Source organism: Alosa pseudoharengus, unplaced genomic scaffold, assembly GCF_046254945.1.
Source record: "Alosa pseudoharengus isolate Yale_2024_CS ecotype anadromous, Long Island Sound unplaced genomic scaffold, YU_APseudo_1.1 YU_APseudo_1.1_scf_10, whole genome shotgun sequence".
In the NCBI taxonomy this organism is placed as follows: Eukaryota; Metazoa; Chordata; class Actinopteri; order Clupeiformes; family Clupeidae; genus Alosa; species Alosa pseudoharengus.
In genome coordinates, this window is record NW_027468565.1 from 37,386,441 (window position 1) to 37,405,283 (window position 18,843).

Below are 18,843 nucleotides of genomic sequence, written 5' to 3' on the forward strand. Positions count from 1 at the left end.
ACCACCCACAGTGGTATACTTTGTTGGATTAGAATGAAAGCTGTTAACAGGGCTGGCTGATGCTAAATCCCACATCAAACAACCAAAGGTCTATAGCCTACCAATGGCTGTATAGGTTATAGTAGCCTATAGGCCTACAGTACAGACACTCCGTTCTTTAGTCAGTTGAAATTGAAAAAAAAAAAGATTAGCCTATAATAGGCTTCTTTACTACTGTGTTTCTTGTTTTCAAACCCTCCGCCCATGCCCGCAGGATAGCCTTCGACACGGGTGGCCTGCCCTTGACCATGGTAATTGTAACCAAAACAAACAAGAACTGCCATGCTTTTGAGATTGGATAGACCTCTCCAAAAATATAGGTTATGTTGAATGCAGAGTCTGCACTCTTCAAAAGCTTAGCCTACTTTTAGTATTTTACAAACAAAATTTATGAAATCTTGCGTCACAGCTCTCATGTGGGCGGGACTCCATCCCAAACATTCTCGTCGTGTGCTCACACAGCATCTGTCGTGTGTCCTTCTAGACTGCACACAGCCTTGAACTCTGGAGTGCAGCCGCAACAATCTAGCGCTTCCATGGAGATTATAGAAGCAGCCGCACTTCGACAGCAACGGCGGATTAAACAGGCAATTCAGTTTCTTCACAAAGACTCCGCCGACCTGCTGCCCTTGGACGGGCTTAACAAATTGGGAACCTCAAAAGAAATGGTAAGCAAGCCTTAGTAGCTTATCATAGGATGCTTGTCATCACGCAAGCTAATAAGATATCTATCTAAACCGAGAATCTAATAAGATAACTATGTAACTACGTAAGTGTAGCCTAAATTAATTGTAGCCTTAGCCTACAGTCTTCTGATGAGCGTCTGTTATGTCGACCAGCCATAAACGCTAGGTCAAATTCAAGACTCTTTTCCTTAGTGGCGGAATGAGTTGCCCAGTAGCCTAGGCTACTCTCCGTTCCTATGATAGTTTTGGATCTTTCAAGAGGTCCAAATTCAGCATAGGATTTAGTTAATTAAGCGGTTCTTATGAGTTATGGTTTGTATTGTAGGCTAGGCTTTGTTTATTTTCATTAGGCTATTGATCATTGATATTGCATTTGCAAAATTGTTTATTAGCCTATTGAGAATGTCTAGTTTTACATTTTCTAGGAATCTAGGGATCTATAGGCATGGATTATGTCTAATGTCTATGGGAATAGGCCTACCCGGTTGCACAGTGCCAATCAGCAGCTGCAGACCCTGAAGGTGTCATTTTCCACTGAAGATCCCATTCCCGACTGTGCCTTAGCGTTGCTATAACTGCAAATCACCCAGAGTGCAACACTTGTCCTGATTGTAAAATTAGGTACCTATAGATTGGAAGAAGTAGCTCTACAATTTGGAGGGGGGGCAGGAAGCAATTGATTAAGAGGTATTAAGAATAGATGCCCCCCCCCCCCCTTACCTAGGTAAAAGACCTCAGACTGTCATTGATCAGTTTTCTAACTTTTGATCTCATTTGCCCCAGGAGGAGAGAATGCTCAAGGCTCCAACCAATACCTGTGTCAATATTTAATTTTTTTTTTATTGTTTTTTGTTTTAATACAGCAACCACATAACATTCTCCAAAGACGTCTTCTGGAAGCTAATATGTCACGCAGCAAGATCAACAACAACCATGGGATAAAGCAGCATCAAAACAATCCCTGTCGCACTCTCTGTACCGGGAGAGATGAGGACGATAATGACCTAATACAAGTGGTTGGCAAGGTGAGGGAGGCATGGCCTAATGGAAAATCTTCTGCATCTCAGCCCTTGTCAGCCCACATCTTCGTCAGTCTAAATAGTTCATAGCATACATTTGGAATCTTTCTCTTTGTCTACAATCTCAAGTATTTCTTTATCATTGTTTCTACAGTGTGGTGGTCGAGAGTTAGTGATTCTTGTTGATACAGGCTGTGCAGTCAACCTAATCACGACAGTTAGCTTGGAGAAACTGGGGTAAGATCTTCCTTATAGCTGTCACCATAGGCGGTATACAGTATATAGAACTGGTTCTATATATATAGAAATAGAAATATAATGGTTCTATATATACAGTCTTTGGCTGTCACCATTGTGTATTATTGGCGTCATCATTCAGTGTACTTTACATAATATGCCTTTACAGCGCTTTGAAAAGATATGTTATACATCTGCTCCAACTAGCTTAAAGGAGAAGGTTGCCTCAAGCAGAACAGAGGAAGACAGTTATAGCACACTTGTTGGCAACCTGCAAACACAAGGACACGTTGACCTGAACTTGTCCTTTGGGCAAGTAAGGACAGATTGTACCTTCACAGTTGTGGGTAAGCCTTGCGAAGCATACCTTCAGTGTTGATGAACTGAATACAAACCAACCATATCAACATGTTCAGTTATAGACAGGACACTGTCAAGATCATTTGTGTTTTTGCAGAAAATGAACAGCCACTGGTATCCCTTGGCACCAGGACGCTGAAGTCTCTTAAGGTAAAGTTGCCCGCTCTCTGTTCCCCCATTCCTCAACATGTGGCAGATTCACAATAATTTGTGTAAATAATTACGTGTATTATTTGTCATTACACAGTGTGTGATTGACACAGACAAGCAAACGCTTACTCTGGGAAAAAGCACTAGAGCACAAGTCCGGTTCTCAAATTGCAAAGGTACCCCTCTGGTGGGAAGGTGAGAATCTGATGGATTCTCTTTGTATTATTGCAATTATTGGTATTTATTCTAAATGAGTATATTTGAAAATGAATCTTTTGAACCATATTTATGAGGCACAATTCATGCCTGGCAATTTCCCGCTGACCTTTTGTCATTTCCATAAATACATCTGCATCTAAGTGTGTTAAATTTGAAAAATGCCCCTCATCAGATCATACATGATCTAATTATATGCCTTTTTCTCCCATTCTAACTACAGCGTACTTGGAGAGAGACAAATGTAAATGTTTGTCTTCGTCATAACTGCAGATTGTGACCGCAAAGCTCTCTTCTGGAACAAAAGAACAGCTCAGATGTGGCACTCTTTCAGCACTGGCATTATTCAGCATCCAAGAGGTGGGAATCGAAATGGGTTTATGTATCAAAGATACCTCTCAATCATCCAACACAGCTCTCCTCCGGACCTTTTGTGTCTGTCCGCCTGTGTCCAAATGTTTATCCAACCACAGCACTGATGAATTATAGATGAAGATCAAGTAGCACCTCAACACACACTGACACAGAGAGAAAATCACTTTCGTCATACACTCTTCTTTGTGATCACACTTCTAGAAAAAAATTATATTATATATTGGTCATTTAAACCTGTTTAAATGTGATGTTGTTTTAAACAACTTAAAAGGATACAGGGTATTTATGTCATTTATTTAGATTATATGCTATTTATTTAGTATAAGCATTCTTAAATACATGTTTTATAAAGTATATTTGATATTAGAATACCAGAGTATTTATATTGTTTATTGTATGTGTTGCTTTATGTATTCCTAAGCAGACTATTTCCGCTTTTTATATAGAATAGAAAGAATATTTTAACTACGTATGCCGTTGTTTATTGGCTTCAGTAGCTATGATGGATACAACTTCCTTTCACTGTGTTTGGTGTATTTGTCACAGACACAATAAATAAACCCCCTTGGTGAACTTTTGTCATGGCTCTCTCAGTTTGCAACACCAAAGATCAAGCATGGTTTCTCTGTGTTTAGGCTTGTTGCAGTTTCAGGTATTCAAGCATTATATCATCCAATGGGACAATTACAACCAGGGCTATTTCTAAACAAAACAATAATAAAACAATAAAATGTAACTATAGATTTAAAATAGAGGAAATCCCATATGGACAGCATTTTATGTGTAGATGGGTTAAATACTTGGTTCACAGTAGGTTGGATGCATTTTAAAATTTGTCTGACAGAGAGTGTCAGTCTTAATAGTTCTGTTCAAAGAATGGGCATGAAAGGCCTGAGATGAGAAGCGTGACCTTCTGCATGAAGTACCTCAACATGAGGCCAATTACTTATGGTGGGATTAGTCCCTAATGATATGATGAAAGACCACAATATAATTAGCGTTTTCACACGAGGAAACACACTTCTAATGAGATGCTAAATGTAGTAGGGATATAAATACACAACACTAAAGCATTAAAAACATGATGCAGGATGCACATTTTGCAATCACTTCAATGATGGGAAGTGTTTTTTGTTGTGAAAATAACGAAGATGAAGATGAGGGGTTGATATAGGAAACTTGAGTATTATTTGTGTTTTCTGTACATGTTGTTTTAGATGCTTTTAATGCCATTGACTATGGCCCAGATGTGAAAACCACTGACCTATAAGTTGTAGTATTGTATTGAAGTCAGTGAACTAAATAAAAAGGACTAAAAGAGTTACATCATGATTGTAATCACAGAATCATTTCTATCACTGGACAACAAAACCTAGTAACGGCAGTTTTATCTGTAGTTTCATGGTTCAGTACTAATATAACATATCATAAATAGAAATCACCTTTTTTATTTTGACTAATGTTGTTGTCATCAACTTCTGTGGCAAACAAGGTAGGTTCCTACTGGCCATAATGTCTCAGATCATAAAGCATGTTGAATAAAATTGTCTTTGTTGTGGTTTTGTGAATGCCACAGACAGCTGTCCAGTCTGATCTTGTCAGTCTATCCCATTTATTTCCACTGACCCACATTTTCCCTTTGCAGCATGAACTGTGATTTTGCGGTCTAGCTGGTTATAAGGTATTAGGTTGTAATCCTCTTAAGAGGTATCCCATTGCCCAAAAAATCCCAAATAATTTACAAAAAAAACCCACATACACTGTGATAGCCTTATGAAGCATAACGTTACACAATAAAGTTACCTTGACCTTGATAATATTTCAGATGCAGTTATCTTATAACCTAGACTGCTAACTATTTGTCAGCCTTTCTGACAGCTTGCTGAATATGGGGCCTTGACATTGATTCTAATAGTATGTAAAGGCCAAAATACTAGCCATTGAGAGACATCTACTGTACACTTGCAGTGAAAGTCTGAGGTGGGAGGCATAACATTACATTAACATTAACATGTAAGTGCATTGCAGATTTAACAAAATAGTAATGAAATGAAAATTAGACATTTTTAGAGTTTATCAACATCAGTAATAAAATTGGAAATGCAAAAACGGTGACATCACTGAACTTTGCTAACTAAACCCTGTTATTGGAATTCATCTCTGTAGTAGTGCACTTCAGCACCTCTGGTGGTTTAACGTTTATCATGACATCATCTCCTGCCAGACTCTTGCCATGACAACCAGCACAAACAGAAGGACAGCTTCCCCCCAGCCAGCTGTCAGCAGGGATCGACTGGAATGTTTCAGAAAAATCTCAAAGGAGATGTGATGGTATGAATCTCTTTTTTTTCTGGTCTTCACTGTGAAAATGGAGTTGACAGCTAGGGTCTTTCTTTTCTTTTATGAGATTAATTTACATGTTTTCTTGTCTTGTATCAATTGTCATGTTTTGAATGCACATCTGTGTGACTTATGTTCTTTCTCGCAGAGATATGGTCCATAGCAACAATGTTTGTTAAATCCCAGTCAAGGAAAGCTAACATCATTCCTGTACTAATGGGAAGCAGACAGAAGAATATCGCTTTCATAGTGGACTCCTCAGAGACTATGAATGCAATGCTAGGGCCACTGAAAGACTTGCTCATCCAGACTTTGCTAGCAAAGGCATCACTCCAAGATTCACTTTTCAACATTATCAGCTGCTCCTACAAGGTGTGTAGAATGTTTTGACGCCAGCTAAGTCAAAACTCTGTTTTCTGTTCAAAGGGATTACATTTGTTTAAGGATTACACTTTCTATGACTAAATGCAGTCACTTACAGTTCACAAGTATTTGTAAATAAATTGATGTCGAAGAAAAGCTCATACTCAAGTAGATTTAATGTTATTTCATTTAATTGCAATACTATTGACAGATCAAAGAAGTTATCTTGCTGATAAAAGATGTTATCATTCCCCTGATTACAGTTTCCCTAGTGCTCATACTCCTAACTTTCCTCACTAATGTTCATCACTGTGGTCAGTTTACATATTTGTGCATTCCATGTCTCCTAGGTAACAAAATGGAGGAGTCTCTCTGTTGCTTGCGCTCCTGATACTGTGTTTGAGGCTCTTGGATGGATCCACTCCCTCAACACGTCTCCAGGCAGCGACCTTCTGACCGCTCTTGAGGCGGCGTTCTCGGAGCCCCACTGCCAGGCTGTCCACTTGTTGACCAGTACTTTGCCTGATCACCCAGAAAGTTTCCTGAGAGGCCTGCACACCATGATACTTCGCCCAGTTCACGTGTTCTTTCTGTCCAGGAACAGTCAGCTGGAGGATAGAACTTTGGACTTCATGCAGTGTTTCACTTCTGCCACTGGAGGGAGCTGCCATCTTCTCTTGCTGGGCTTGAATGGCTCCATAGACAAGGTAAGCATCAAAGAGCAGTGCCTCAGTGGTGGACTGCTTTCTACCAATTTATAAGACTATAGCTACTTTAATTGGTGAAACACGTATGGCCCTTGGATTACATCAGTTTCTTGTTACAGTCCAATGCCCTAACTTTGTGCTGCGTTTCTGACAGGTGTCGACATTGTATGCTGTCAACGGTGCCACGACCGATATCAGGGGGTCTGCGGAAGGTTGCTGTGGTTTGGGGAGACCTTTGGCAACAGTCATGAATTCTGTGTCACGCTCAGCTCATATGTACATTATTCTATACTTACACATGATCTGGCTGTCCTAGCACCCCTTCACATATTGATGAAACTATCAGATGATTGAAGTTCAAATCATATTTTCACAGACCCCATGAACATCACACATAATGTTTTATATCAAGGAATGTGCATCATGTTGGTATAATAACAATCATTTTTCAATCATGACTTGTAGGATTCGGCAGGGAAATCCCTTGGTTCCCATAATAACTTGCGGGTCAGAGAATATTGCAGGGTGCGCCCAGTTTTACACTGGTTGCCGTGTCCTGGCCAGGAGGGAGACAGATGGACTATACTATCTGGGAACCATAAAAGAACAAATCCTGGTAAGTTGCAGGCACCCAGATATGCAGGATGCATATGTGATTCCAAATAGATTTCCTGATCAATTCTATTATCAGTTCAACAGAGAAATCGTATTCTTAATCAATGGAATTAAATACAGTGAAATTGATTATAGAAATGTAACGTTGTTTGAATGATTGAATGCCAGCTCCTTTGTTGTTGTTGTAGAACCAGAGGGGAATATTCCTGGTGGAGTTTGACAATCAGAACCCCAAGGACGCCCCTGACTCAACTGCAGCGTGTCAGTTGGTATGTCCACCTGACATGGTGCACCACACCCGTGCCCATGCCCACGGCCTGGTGCCAGGGGACACTGTTCTGGCTCCGTGGGGCCCACAGCTGTGGAGGTATGGGCCTGGAAGAGTCCTGGCAGGTGCCGAACCCAGGGACCCCCTCAGAGGTAGGAGGGAAAGCACCAAATTGCTTTCAAAAAGATATTTTTGCCATTTTATTTTATTTGAAACTTTAAATGATGGTTACTGGGCTTTATCACATGATATGCTTTAGAAAGAAACTGGAAGATGAGAGAAGTAAATTTGCACCACAGGTCGAGGAATCCTGCGTGAGCTCTGTGCTCTTAGACAACTAAAATGTAAAATTCTGCATAATTAGAGCTACACTTCATATGCCACAAGAAAACCAATAAGGTCCTCATTTATGTATGAAAGGTAGTGTATAGTGTATTTTTTTTATTGATTTATTGATATAGTTGATTCTGGAATTATTGATTAAATTCATCACTCTCTACTTCTCCCATACAGTCGTCATGGGGAGCGCTCTCAGGGTTATCTTCTGGAATGAAGTCGAGGCGACTGTCCCTCCTGAGCTGGCTGTGTGGATCCCAGCCTCCCAGCACGAGCACATTGTGAGGGAGCTCCAGCAGCTGCTGCCGACCCAGTGCCTCCACACCACAACCACTCACGGCTGTCCTCCTGCTCTGAGGCCATGCTGTGTCTGCTCCACGAGCTGCTGCCACGCGCCATGCCTGTGCCCACGCCACTGCTCAGCGATGCCACTTCGGCCCCTCTGTCTGCCAACAACTCTCCACCTCCACACACACGAGGAGAGGAGTCAGAGGGAGCAGCTCGAGAGAAAGGTTGACCTTCAGCTGCAGGACCTCCAGACTAGTCGGCCAACCCCCACCAGACCGCCGTTATTATCGCCCTACTCTAGTGGCGAGGATTACAAAGACGAGGAAGGAGACGGAAGGTACGAATCCCCAGGGCTGGAGATGGTGAGCCAGGCGGTGAACACGGACCTGTCCTTCCTGGGGAGAACCAGGGAAGAGCCCCAGGGCAAGCCCAGCTGGAAGTACTGGAGAAGGAGTCCTGCTGAACCCAATCACAAGAAACCCGGTAACTTCTTTTCTGGCACCTCCAATCATGAACACTGACAGTGACACACACTGACAGTGACACTGACACACACACACACACACACAACTTGTCCAATGAGTGAAAAACATTCATTAACATGTTCATTAACACGCCTGTGTTATATTAAGGGATATTTGCATGTGTGATCCAGAAGAGAGAACAGAGGCAAATGTGTCAGCCTTTCCTCTAAAAAGTTTTGTTGTTTTCAGGGAAACATCAGGGAAACATCTGGCCTGTAAACATCACTTCACCTGAGCTTCAGATGAGCCGACGTGTAAATCAGAGCTCTGTTTTTAAGAAGATCCCTGGGTCAGCAGGGAGAAAGGCCACCATTCAGGAGATATTTAGCTTTACTGAACCTAAACTGCATCAGACATGTTAAAAGCCGAAAAAACTATGCAAGAGTAGGCTGTGTGAAGAATGAGAATCAGTGTTTTTTTTTACGTATGGGAATAAAAAATAAAAACAAATGTACATTTGTATTGTAATATACAAAAATGTACAGAAAGTACAAAACGTAAATCAGACTTTATTTCATTATCTTACAAATGTATATATTATATATATCAATATAGCTTATATCAAGATTATAATGTGCTTTTAAAAATATAGCATTTAATCAATTTAAGAAAATGGCTGAACAAATCATCACAGGCATTTCTTAAGTGACAGAAACGCACACTCATGTGAAAGAAAACATACACATTTTCACACACTTTCAATGCAAAGAAGGTCTCACTGTTAATCCAACAAATCAAATGAGAAGTCAAAGGTTAAAGGTCAGGCTCATGCTCTCTCCTGGGCTGACACGCACCACCTGAGTCTGTGGAGTGTTGCCCTGTATGCCTGCAGTGATGGCATAGCTTCCTGGTGACAGCACAATGTGGAAGTCCTCAGCTCCACACTGACTCTGTGCAAACAGACCATAGTCACACAGTTATGGGTGTGAGTTGCTAAAGACATCCAAAATAATAATATTTAGTTACTAAGTCGATATGTTTTGTGATTCTTCTCAACAACACTGATTGGGGTAAGTTGGCTTCTGATGGTTCGATGTTACAATATATTTAGTACTGGAAAATAAAATTTAGCAAAAAGGTGAATTGAGTTTATATTGATGTGATGACAAAGGTGCAGTCAGCGATTGCACAGAAAGTCGCATTTGTATATGTTTAAATTTGTATTTTTTTCCCCCATAACAACGTACATTACATTTTAACCAAGGATCACACAAAACACACCAGGGAGGTAGCTTAACCCTCCCTTCACTATTCCCAAAGAAATTCCACACAGGGTTTAATTTGTGTTAGGGGGACAGGCTACCCCAACTTTGTTTCCAATTATGGAGCCTGGACTGCCTACAGTGTGCTCACGGAATGGGCAGCTAGCTGGTGAGGAGATTGTAGAAAAATTGTAACTGAATTGTAAAATTGTAACTCTCATTTCTACCCATTCAGTGTAGACAGTGGGACAGTTTTATACAAAACGCAAAATATGATAAATAATGATGGATACTCTGCGATGGCCAGCATCTTCTGTACGACCAAACCATCCATGTGGACAAGGGAACGTGTACTACAAAACTACAGAAATGTGTCTCTTACCTTTACAGAGTCCTTAACAGGCACAGGCACACGTTTCCTACTGGAGGTAGCGGGGGGTAGAGTTGAGGGACCGGGTAGAGCTGGTCTACCTGAATGAAAGTGACATACATGCTGCCTCTCATGGTCACTGGGCTCTGGAACTGACTTGTAGAAGTTCTAAAGAGAAAACACCCATGAATCAGGATGAAGCCTTGACTTACATCCCCTTGCCCCCTTCGTGCCTGTCCTTCTCTTCCTTTCTTCAAAGCACATCTCAAGACCTTTCTGTTTAATGATCACTTCTCCTCCACACCCAACACATAGTTCCACACAGATAACTTGTCTTTGTTGTATTGTTTTGTTTGTTTGTTATTGTGTTTCCCTGCCTTTGTCTCTGTTGTATTGTTTTGTTTGTTTGTTATTGTGTTTCCCTGCTTTTGTCTCTGTTGTATTGTTGTTTGTTTGTTATTGTGTTTCCCTGCCTTCCTACTATGTAAAGCGACCTTGGGTTTGAGAAAGGCGCTATATAAAATAAACTTATTATTATATTATTATTATATTACATAACACATTTAATCAGAAATAGCGTCCAACTAACTGTCTACATAATAATAATAAAAAAACATGTCAAAGTAAAATTTTGGTTGGCTTGAGGTAAAACTGAATAGAGGTAGGGGTAAAAAGTTATCAATTTTCAATGGAAGTTGCAGTTACAAAGGAATATTGAACTGAAACTTTACTCATTTAGGCAGACAAACAAAATACCAAAGATCATTGATTTGGGCTCTGCTTCAACATTCCTTGAAAATACTGCTTCAGGTGCCATTGTGACATCACTAGAATAATCTAACTGGAATTCTGGAATGAAAATTCCATATTTTTTTAGTGTGAACTCCTGTGTTGTTTCAGACTTTTATCAAAAGCCACTACCCATGTTTTCTAAAAGGATGATAACACATTTAAGTTTACCTTGCATTCGTAAGAAGTATGATCCATTAACTCTACTATTCTGTCAAAGGCATTATCCAGACTCTTATGAAGATTGTCTGGGTGGTCCATTATCTGCAAATAAGAAAAAGGGTTATTTAATTCTACAATCATGTAGGCTAGCATCAAGCAATTGGAATGTATGGAAACTAAAAAAACGAACGAAACTTTAATTTTATTTCTATTTTTTTTATTGATTTATTGTCACTTAACCTGCTCGTCTTCTGGTAGGTGTATCTCTCCAGTGGCAGTCGATTCAGCTGAAGTGCGACTGTCATATGGACTGGTATTCGTCCAGCGCACACTCCGTTTGCGCGCCCTCTCCAACACTTCACGTCCGAGTTTGGAGGAACGGTGGAGCGATGACTCCAGCCAAGACTGGCTCGTCATGTTTTATATGGCTGTGCGGAGCCGACTAGGGCGGCAATTTTCGAAACGCTTTACATGTCAGATTCCCGACAGTTACCTGCCAAACAACTTGTAACTCCGGGATATAAGAAATTACATCACAATGGGGGCATGTTTAAAATCCTAAGGCGTGTCACTGTATTACTACTTAGTAGCGGAAGTAGCTGGTTACAAGAATCTTACGTCCATTGCTCAGTCTCAACCCTCAACCTCGTAAACAAGAATCCTCTAAATGGAGGGTGGTTAACTCTACCCAGATTTTGCTGAATTATCTCTGTATCACTGCCCCGTGAGACATTCAGTTAGTGGTTACATTTGTTTTTGCGTCGCGCGGCTGCTGGACATTTGCATTTGACGTGTGCGCAACTTCTGGGTTCGCGCAGTCACTGATGGGTAATGACTTTCTCCGTAGCTCCCTTGGTAGCTCCCCCTACCTCTTCCGCTTCTTAATTTATAACAACACATCCGAGCAGAATGTAGGTATAACTTGAACATTTGGAGCTACATGTTTATGTTTATGTTCCTGCCTATCTATTCTTGTCAATCTGTCAGTGAGAGAATAGTCTATGCAGACATGGATGGATCAAAACAAAAATTCAGAAGAAAAGTCTTATGTTGTGTAATGTAATTTCTAGTGTAACATAAGTGTTTGGATGATCCTTCGAGCCCGCGCGCGCACACACACACACACACACACACACACACACACACAGACTCACACAAACACACTCACAACTCTCTCACACTCACACACTCACTCCTTCAACTCAACTGTACTCACCGTGTGTGCACACACACACACACACACACACAAACACACACACACACTTGATTCCTCCATTATCTCTCTGTGCTCATTCGGGGTCACACTGGAGTAGCACGAGTTTACGCAACCCCCTGCAAAGTACATTTCCCACGTACAATATATCCCCCCATCACCTCCCCTTTCCACTTCTGAAGTCATCTCACTAGAATGTGCATGTCTAGTGGGCCTATGTCAGTCATGAAACATTCACAGGCCATCTAAAATAAGAGAATGGGTAGAGGACAGAGAAAGTAAGAGTGTGACAGAGTGTGTGTGTGTGTCTGTCTTTGTGTGTGTCTGTGTGTTACAAAGAGAGAGAGAAGAACAGAAATCCACAGCTTAAAAAAACAGGCAGATTTGTTTTTTTGATCAGCTGTAAGCAGAGAAGTGATTCAGATTTGGCCATTTGCCCATACGTATTCCGAGTTGGAGCAGCCGTACAGACCCTGAACAGCAGAATGCTCATTATGTATTGTCATGCTGATCCAGAAAGAGTCTGATATCTCCTCCGCCATCCTCCCAATCCCCAATCCGCTACTCAGCAGTTTGAGAGAGAGAGAGAGAGACAGAAAGAGAGAGAGAGAGAGAGAAGAGTGTGCATGCGTGCGTGTGTGTGTATGAGAGACAGACAGAGAGAGAGAGAGAGAGATCCAGTGTGATCAGTCAAGTGCACCACAATGTAGTGGTGTTTGATCCACGTGCCATCCACACACGCCATCTGCTGCAGTGGCAGTATCGCACAGTCACACACAAGTGCAGCCACACACAGAAATAAAACACATGTGACAGTTGCACAGGCACACACAGTTACACATAGCCATATGCACACTTAAGCACATAATTAGAATTTAAGCCTTTATGTCATGTGAGTTTTTTCCCCCTGGTCAAACGATTAACAGTGGATATATAATTCAAAAATAAAAATACACAATCATCAGTGTACACATGCATGACTCATATCCCCTCAGAAATTCCTCCATCTCTCAAGGCAGTGTGAGAGAGATCATGACAGAATGTGTGTGTGTGTGTCTCTCTCTCTATCTCTCTCTGTGTTTGTGTGTGTGTGTGTATGTGTATGTGTATGTGTGTATTTATATGCATGCATGCATGCATGCATGTGAAAGCCTATGTGAGAGTGGATGGGGTGGGGGGGGGGTTAAGTGACTGGGGAGATGAGATCAGGGATTTAGGAGCACATAAAATTACATCCACACGTGCAGTTCATGTTATATAATCGGTAGTGCTACTGCTGTGTGTTTAATGCACTGAGCCAAAGAGAGAGAGAGAGATAAGGAGTGAGGGATAGAGAGAGGGAGAGATAGAGCAGTAGAAAAGAGGAAAACAAACACTGAAGCACAGGCAGTTAGAGCTATGCAGGATCATGCCTCTCCTCCTTACTGAGTGTGTGTGTGTGTTAACCTTCCCATCCACACTAGCCTGGACCTGGACCACATGTAAGGGCATCGCAGGTCGTCAGTCCTCCCACTGCCTCAGGAGTTTTGCCGTTTCACACTGAAGACCAGTGTCCAGCACTGCAAGGAAATGCTTAACCTGGTCATTCTCAGCTGACTTGGCCAAGAGGAGGACGTTTTGTTGTTGTCTACGGATCGGCAGCCCCTCGGGATGGGATTGCAGTGGCCTCTGCTGCTGTGGATAGTGTGCGGGGCGAGTGTGGAAATCTCATCAGCTTCTGGGGCGTCTGTGAGCCCCATTCTATTACAGACCACAGCAGAGCCCACTGTTGAGGAAGAGCAGCCATATGCTACAGAAACAACCACCAGCAGCACTGACATAGGTAAGCAAAAACCAACTCCAGGTTTCTTGTATGGTTGCCGGTATTATGTGATTAGAGTGTCATGTAAACATAAGCAGCCTGAATAGCCTGCATTGTACTGTACACTGCATCATTTATTCATAAAACATTTTAAAGTGAGCTTATGCAATAATGACCAGGAAGTAAAATGTATTGTATTTGCTTAGCAGTGTGATAGATGATAGTAATATAAAAGTGATTAATAGGTGTATTGACGCTGTAAGGAAAGTTCCTAGTGATGTGGTGATATACTTATGTGATCAGAACATTCATTTCCAGCCCCGGTGTACAGCTTAGATGCACACATCTGACAAAAGTACAACTTGTATACAGTGAATATGTCTGAATTAGTCCAAATACAAATGAGTAGGCCTAAACAATTAGAGTAAAAAAGTATAGTAAGCAGTAATGAGGCGGCCAAGTCGATCAGCAGACCTGCAGACCAGTTAAGGCTTTTGTCAAGCTTGGTCTGATAATTTGTGGCCTGCAAAGTCTTTTTAGTGTTTGGCTGAAAATCCAGTATAACGGGAATGGACGTCATGAGGTGTGTTGAACTCCACATCCTAAAAATACACTGCAATGACACATACTAGAAAGAAGATGAGAACAAAAAAATCACATCAACAAATTGATACTTTTTATCTTCAGATAGACTCTAAGTCTCTCACCGTCTAAACTCTAAACCCTTTGTCGGTGAATAACACACACCCTTTGCTTTGTTGTGGCTAAGTACTTATAATATCACATTCCCAGTAATCTGACAGTAATTGTGACACGCGTGCCGCACAACAAGCCAGCTCCACCCTCCACTCTCTATGGACCCGGTCCTTTCCCAAATGCAGTGCTCCTTAGCCTGTGGGTGAGAGTGGTCAGGCAGTGCTCCTTAGCCTGTGGGTGAGAGTGGTCAGGCAGTGCTCCTTAGCCTGTGGGTGAGAGTGGTCAGGCTGGGTGGCAGTCTATCTCCTGCCCTGGACCCATGTGGCCACGGCAAGTGCTGGCAGTGCAGCTCAAGCCCTTTATCACTAGGACTTTTTTGTGGGATAAATAAATGATAGGGCTGCTAATCTTTATTTAATCAGGCCGCTATTCTAAGAGACTTGAGAGATTTTTCTTCTCTGCAGCCATCACAGTTAAGGGACGGAGGGGACGGTATAGAATATGAGAAGCAGCAGGATCTTGCCTTTTGTTTTGAGCTGGAAAAATATTTCTGTAGACAGGGTTTATTATTAAACCATGATCCAAAAGAGCCTAGTTTCAGTAGTTATAGTAGGCGGAGTAGATGTTTTGCAGGCCCACACACACACATGCATGCCTGCAGAAATACACACGTGTGTGTGCTGGAATTTGCCGTCAGATGGCTTTTATCCTTATCGACTGATGACCAGAGTAGCTCTACTTTAGTGCTTAACACTTGAGTGATATGTGGAAATGTCATGGGAAAAAGCACTTTGAGAGAAGATCTCTAGTTTTCACGTGCAGCCTCAGATAGGTGATTGTGAGTTTAAAACCGTTTCCATTTATTCATCACAAAATATAAAAATTTTATGTTCACTTGGTGTCTGCTCACTACATATTTGGTCAATCATACATTCATTTCATCTCTCAGATCTAAATGTCATATTGCCACCATAGTTTTTATGTGCTTTGGCAAACAAGCTTCACATTCCATTCTTCACCATTCAAAATATAGACTGATGTCCAATAGAAAATGTATTGTCATATTGCCTATGTAAAGTACCCTTTTTACACCCAATAATGTAACTAATTGCAACATAATTTGCAGACGTGAGCTGCGTATCTCTGTTGCCCCCACGGCGGGGCTCCTACTACGTGGAGCATGGCACAGGGGTATCCCTGAACTCCGTGCTGGTGTTCTGGTGCAGGGAGGGCTATCAGCTCGTAGGGAGAGAGAGGGTATCCTGCCTTCTCCAGAACGGCGCTGCCAAATGGAGCCACCCTCGTCCAGAGTGCGAAGGTGAGAAAGAGAGAACGAAAGGGATTTCCCCTGGTCTTTCTAGCTGTGTGTTTGAGTATCCAACCTTGTGTGTCTACTTTGTATGGTGTGTGTGTGTGTGTGTGTGTGTGTGTGTGTCTGTGTGTGTGTGTGTGCATGTCTTCTCAGTCACAGTTTGCCTTAATCTCTCTTCTCTCAAAGTCTATATTTGACTTTGTCTAACCATCTGTCGACTTAGCTATCTGTGCATCTTGTTTTCTCTATTCTACGACTGTTCCCTGTTGTGTTTTTTCAGTCTCATTGGGCCAGGCGTGACTTGGGTTAATATTCTGTAGATGTTTTATTAAAATAGCACATTGAAAAAGAACACTAGACTTTTCTTCTATGATCCACCTCTGATCTCCTCATTTTAATATTCTCCTTCCTTGAACATAGTCTCATACGTCAGGATACATTTTCAATAGTTTGGATATTTCAAATACCAATACGCTGTACTCATTTAACCATATTTAAGCCACATTTCCCATAGTTGTTTCCAGTGTACATGTAGATAGACACAGCCATATTAATACAGTAGATCTTTCTTGGCCCATCTTCATCCTCAGCCACGGTCACGTCACCTCTTTAACTCCAACTTTTTGAGCAATGTTGCTGGGCAACCACATAACAGTGTCATGTTTTCTGATAGGATGATCATGACAATTTGCCTATTGATGATTAAAGTTCTTTGATATCAATGGGAATGTGCCAGAACTCCAATCCTCAGGAACATTACCCTGCAACACTGCTGAAGAAGTAGCCATAGTGTGCCATCATCAACCTTATGACCTCCTGTCTGTTTAGTTAGTCCCTCCCTCATCCCCTCTCTGATGCTCCGATGACTTAAATGATCATGCTCACAACAGCACTGTCCCCATCAGGACTGCCCAAACCGGACAGCCATGGCCTCCTCATGGCCATGGTGGTCTCAGCGGTCAGTGGTGTGGTCATCATTGCTTTGACGGTGGCCTTTGTGGTGTGCTGCATGCGGAATGAGCAGCAGGTGAAAAAGAAGAAGACTCAACGCACTGGGAGGACCAGGTACGGACTCACCTGCTGAGGCGGAAAATAAGGAATAAGGAATTGGACATTTGTTCCAAGGCAGGGTTGGAGGACTAATGGTAATAACTAATATGTATATAAATAATGGTATAAGTGATATAATCCTGGGGCAGCCGTGGCCTACTGGTTAGCGCTTTGGACTTGTAACCGGAGGGTTGCCGGTTCGAGCCCCGACCGGTAGGCCACGGCTGAAGTGCCCTTGAGCAAGGCACCTAACCCCTCACTGCTCCCCGAGCGCCGCAGTATGCAAAAACCATGAATGAAAAACCATGATCAGTATTATACTACAGTATGCATGCTGTACCCCAGCAGTGATGAGTGATCTCCGCACTCCTTTCTGTAGGGATCGGCAGAAACGGAGGACAACATCACGGAGGAGTGCAGCTTGGTTGGAGAGAGAACCAGGGGACTGGGAGGTGTTCCCTCCACCCAAGATCTATAACCTGTCCCAGCAGCTGGAGCCCCATGCAGCCACCGTCAGCCCTACCTATAGAGCGCCCACCCGTGGATATGAGAACAGAGGCTACAACAGGTGGGTGTGAGGTCACGTCAGGTGTAGCACTTCTTTAGGTTGTGGAGAAAAAAAACACATAGTACACAGAGTACTTCAATGAAATTACATGTGTAAGACCAGGCTGCTACAGAAAGATATGCAGATAGAGATGGATCATGGCCCATCCACTGCATTTACTTCAGTTATAGTTATAGCAAAACAAAGATGACAAGCATTCACAGTCTTGTCATGGCAAGACAGATTGATTAAAAAAAAACACAAATAGTGTGGCATAAAAGTAACACTTTAACTTTATCCTATTATGTCTTTTTTAATAACAGTATATTGTTATTAGATTACATTGAAGCAAAAATGCTCAAAGCCAGCACCTCTCCCACACGTCCTGTCTTCTCTATCCCATAATGAACACTAACATCTACTGTATTGGCCTCCTCCTGCCCCTTTGTCATCCCCTATCTCAGGAGTCAGGATAGCCTGATGAGGAGCCCCCCCGCGGGGCTGTACCACTCTGAGATGCAGCTCTACCCCCACCTGGTGCTCCAGAGGAACACACCTGGCAGCCCCGTCTACCTGCACATCTCCGCACCTCCGACCCTCAAGGCCCAGCAGCGCCCTCCTGTCTGAACTCTCTCCAGGTGTCTTTGTTTGTTTCTTCTAGATCCTTCTGTGGGGGGCAAACAAGCCCCCCCCCCCCCCCCTTACACATTGGAACTGTCCATACTGTGTACCAAGTTCACTGATCCCTGGTGAAGGCCACCATGTAGCCAGGACTGCAGAAAATGAGCACTTTGTTTTTTAAGGAGTTTCTCTGCCAAGCACTTTGACGTTGGGCTGTTCTGTGTAAAGGGAGCAGCTGCTGTTCCTGCCTGCCTGCCTGCCTGACACTCTGTCTTCCACAGTTCCTTCCCTGTGTATTTATCATTGGGTGGCTTTCAGCCGCGTTTGTGTCAACTTAAACGGTGGTGCACTGAACACTGTTGTGTTGCGGTACTGGGAAGGCCATGTTTTGCTTCCTTTTGAAGAATTTTTGGAGCGTGATTAAATCTGTGTAAATATTTGTTTTTTCTTCGGATTTTCATTCCTATTTGTTAATGACTTTAATTGAATCCATTGCTCACATATACTTTTCAATATATCATGGGTTTGTATATGTTACTGCTGAAAGGATATCACCT

The 18,843-nt window shown here is 42.3% G+C and overlaps 3 protein-coding genes across 3 annotated transcripts; 2 read left to right on the plus strand and 1 right to left on the minus strand.

Annotated features, from left to right (window-relative positions):
- The first annotated feature begins 393 nt into the window (after nucleotides 1-393).
- On the plus strand, nucleotides 394-3,637 carry LOC143141272 (nuclear receptor-interacting protein 3-like). The gene is made up of 7 exons (XM_076302411.1): nucleotides 394-707; nucleotides 1,589-1,750; nucleotides 1,899-1,981; nucleotides 2,189-2,328; nucleotides 2,439-2,491; nucleotides 2,589-2,686; nucleotides 2,931-3,637. Exons 1-7 carry the CDS (start codon nucleotides 576-578, stop codon nucleotides 2,953-2,955), a joined length of 693 nt encoding a protein of 230 aa, XP_076158526.1. The 5' UTR covers nucleotides 394-575; the 3' UTR covers nucleotides 2,956-3,637.
- Nucleotides 3,638-9,012: 5,375 nt separating this feature from the next.
- On the minus strand, nucleotides 9,013-11,855 carry akip1 (A kinase (PRKA) interacting protein 1). Its single transcript, XM_076271485.1, has 4 exons — nucleotides 11,287-11,855; nucleotides 11,056-11,148; nucleotides 10,108-10,263; nucleotides 9,013-9,413 (listed from the first exon to the last, which is right to left on the minus strand). The coding sequence occupies exons 1-4, from the start codon at nucleotides 11,461-11,463 to the stop codon at nucleotides 9,270-9,272; spliced, it is 570 nt and encodes a 189-aa protein (XP_076127600.1). The 5' UTR covers nucleotides 11,464-11,855; the 3' UTR covers nucleotides 9,013-9,269.
- Nucleotides 11,856-13,909: 2,054 nt separating this feature from the next.
- Nucleotides 13,910-18,322, plus strand: LOC143138810 (uncharacterized). Its single transcript, XM_076299208.1, has 5 exons — nucleotides 13,910-14,081; nucleotides 15,883-16,074; nucleotides 16,974-17,133; nucleotides 17,498-17,686; nucleotides 18,130-18,322. The coding sequence occupies exons 1-5, from the start codon at nucleotides 13,910-13,912 to the stop codon at nucleotides 18,290-18,292; spliced, it is 876 nt and encodes a 291-aa protein (XP_076155323.1). The 3' UTR covers nucleotides 18,293-18,322.
- Nucleotides 18,323-18,843: the final 521 nt, after the last annotated feature.

Coding starts and splice junctions, on each gene's coding strand:
- LOC143138810 (XM_076299208.1), top strand. CDS start 13,910: ATGGGATTGCAGTGGCCTCTGCTGCTGTGGATAGTGTGCGGGGCGAGT. Junction 16,075..16,973: donor CCCTCGTCCAGAGTGCGAAG/GTGAGAAAGAGA, acceptor TGTCCCCATCAG/GACTGCCCAAACCGGACAGC. Junction 17,134..17,497: donor CAACGCACTGGGAGGACCAG/GTACGGACTCAC, acceptor TCCTTTCTGTAG/GGATCGGCAGAAACGGAGGA.
- LOC143141272 (XM_076302411.1), top strand. CDS start 576: ATGGAGATTATAGAAGCAGCCGCACTTCGACAGCAACGGCGGATTAAA. Junction 708..1,588: donor TGGGAACCTCAAAAGAAATG/GTAAGCAAGCCT, acceptor GTTTTAATACAG/CAACCACATAACATTCTCCA. Junction 2,687..2,930: donor GGTACCCCTCTGGTGGGAAG/GTGAGAATCTGA, acceptor TTCTAACTACAG/CGTACTTGGAGAGAGACAAA.
- akip1 (XM_076271485.1), bottom strand. CDS start 11,463: ATGACGAGCCAGTCTTGGCTGGAGTCATCGCTCCACCGTTCCTCCAAA. Junction 11,149..11,286: donor ACCTACCAGAAGACGAGCAG/GTTAAGTGACAA, acceptor TCTTATTTGCAG/ATAATGGACCACCCAGACAA. Junction 9,414..10,107: donor CTGTTAAGGACTCTGTAAAG/GTAAGAGACACA, acceptor CTGTTTGCACAG/AGTCAGTGTGGAGCTGAGGA.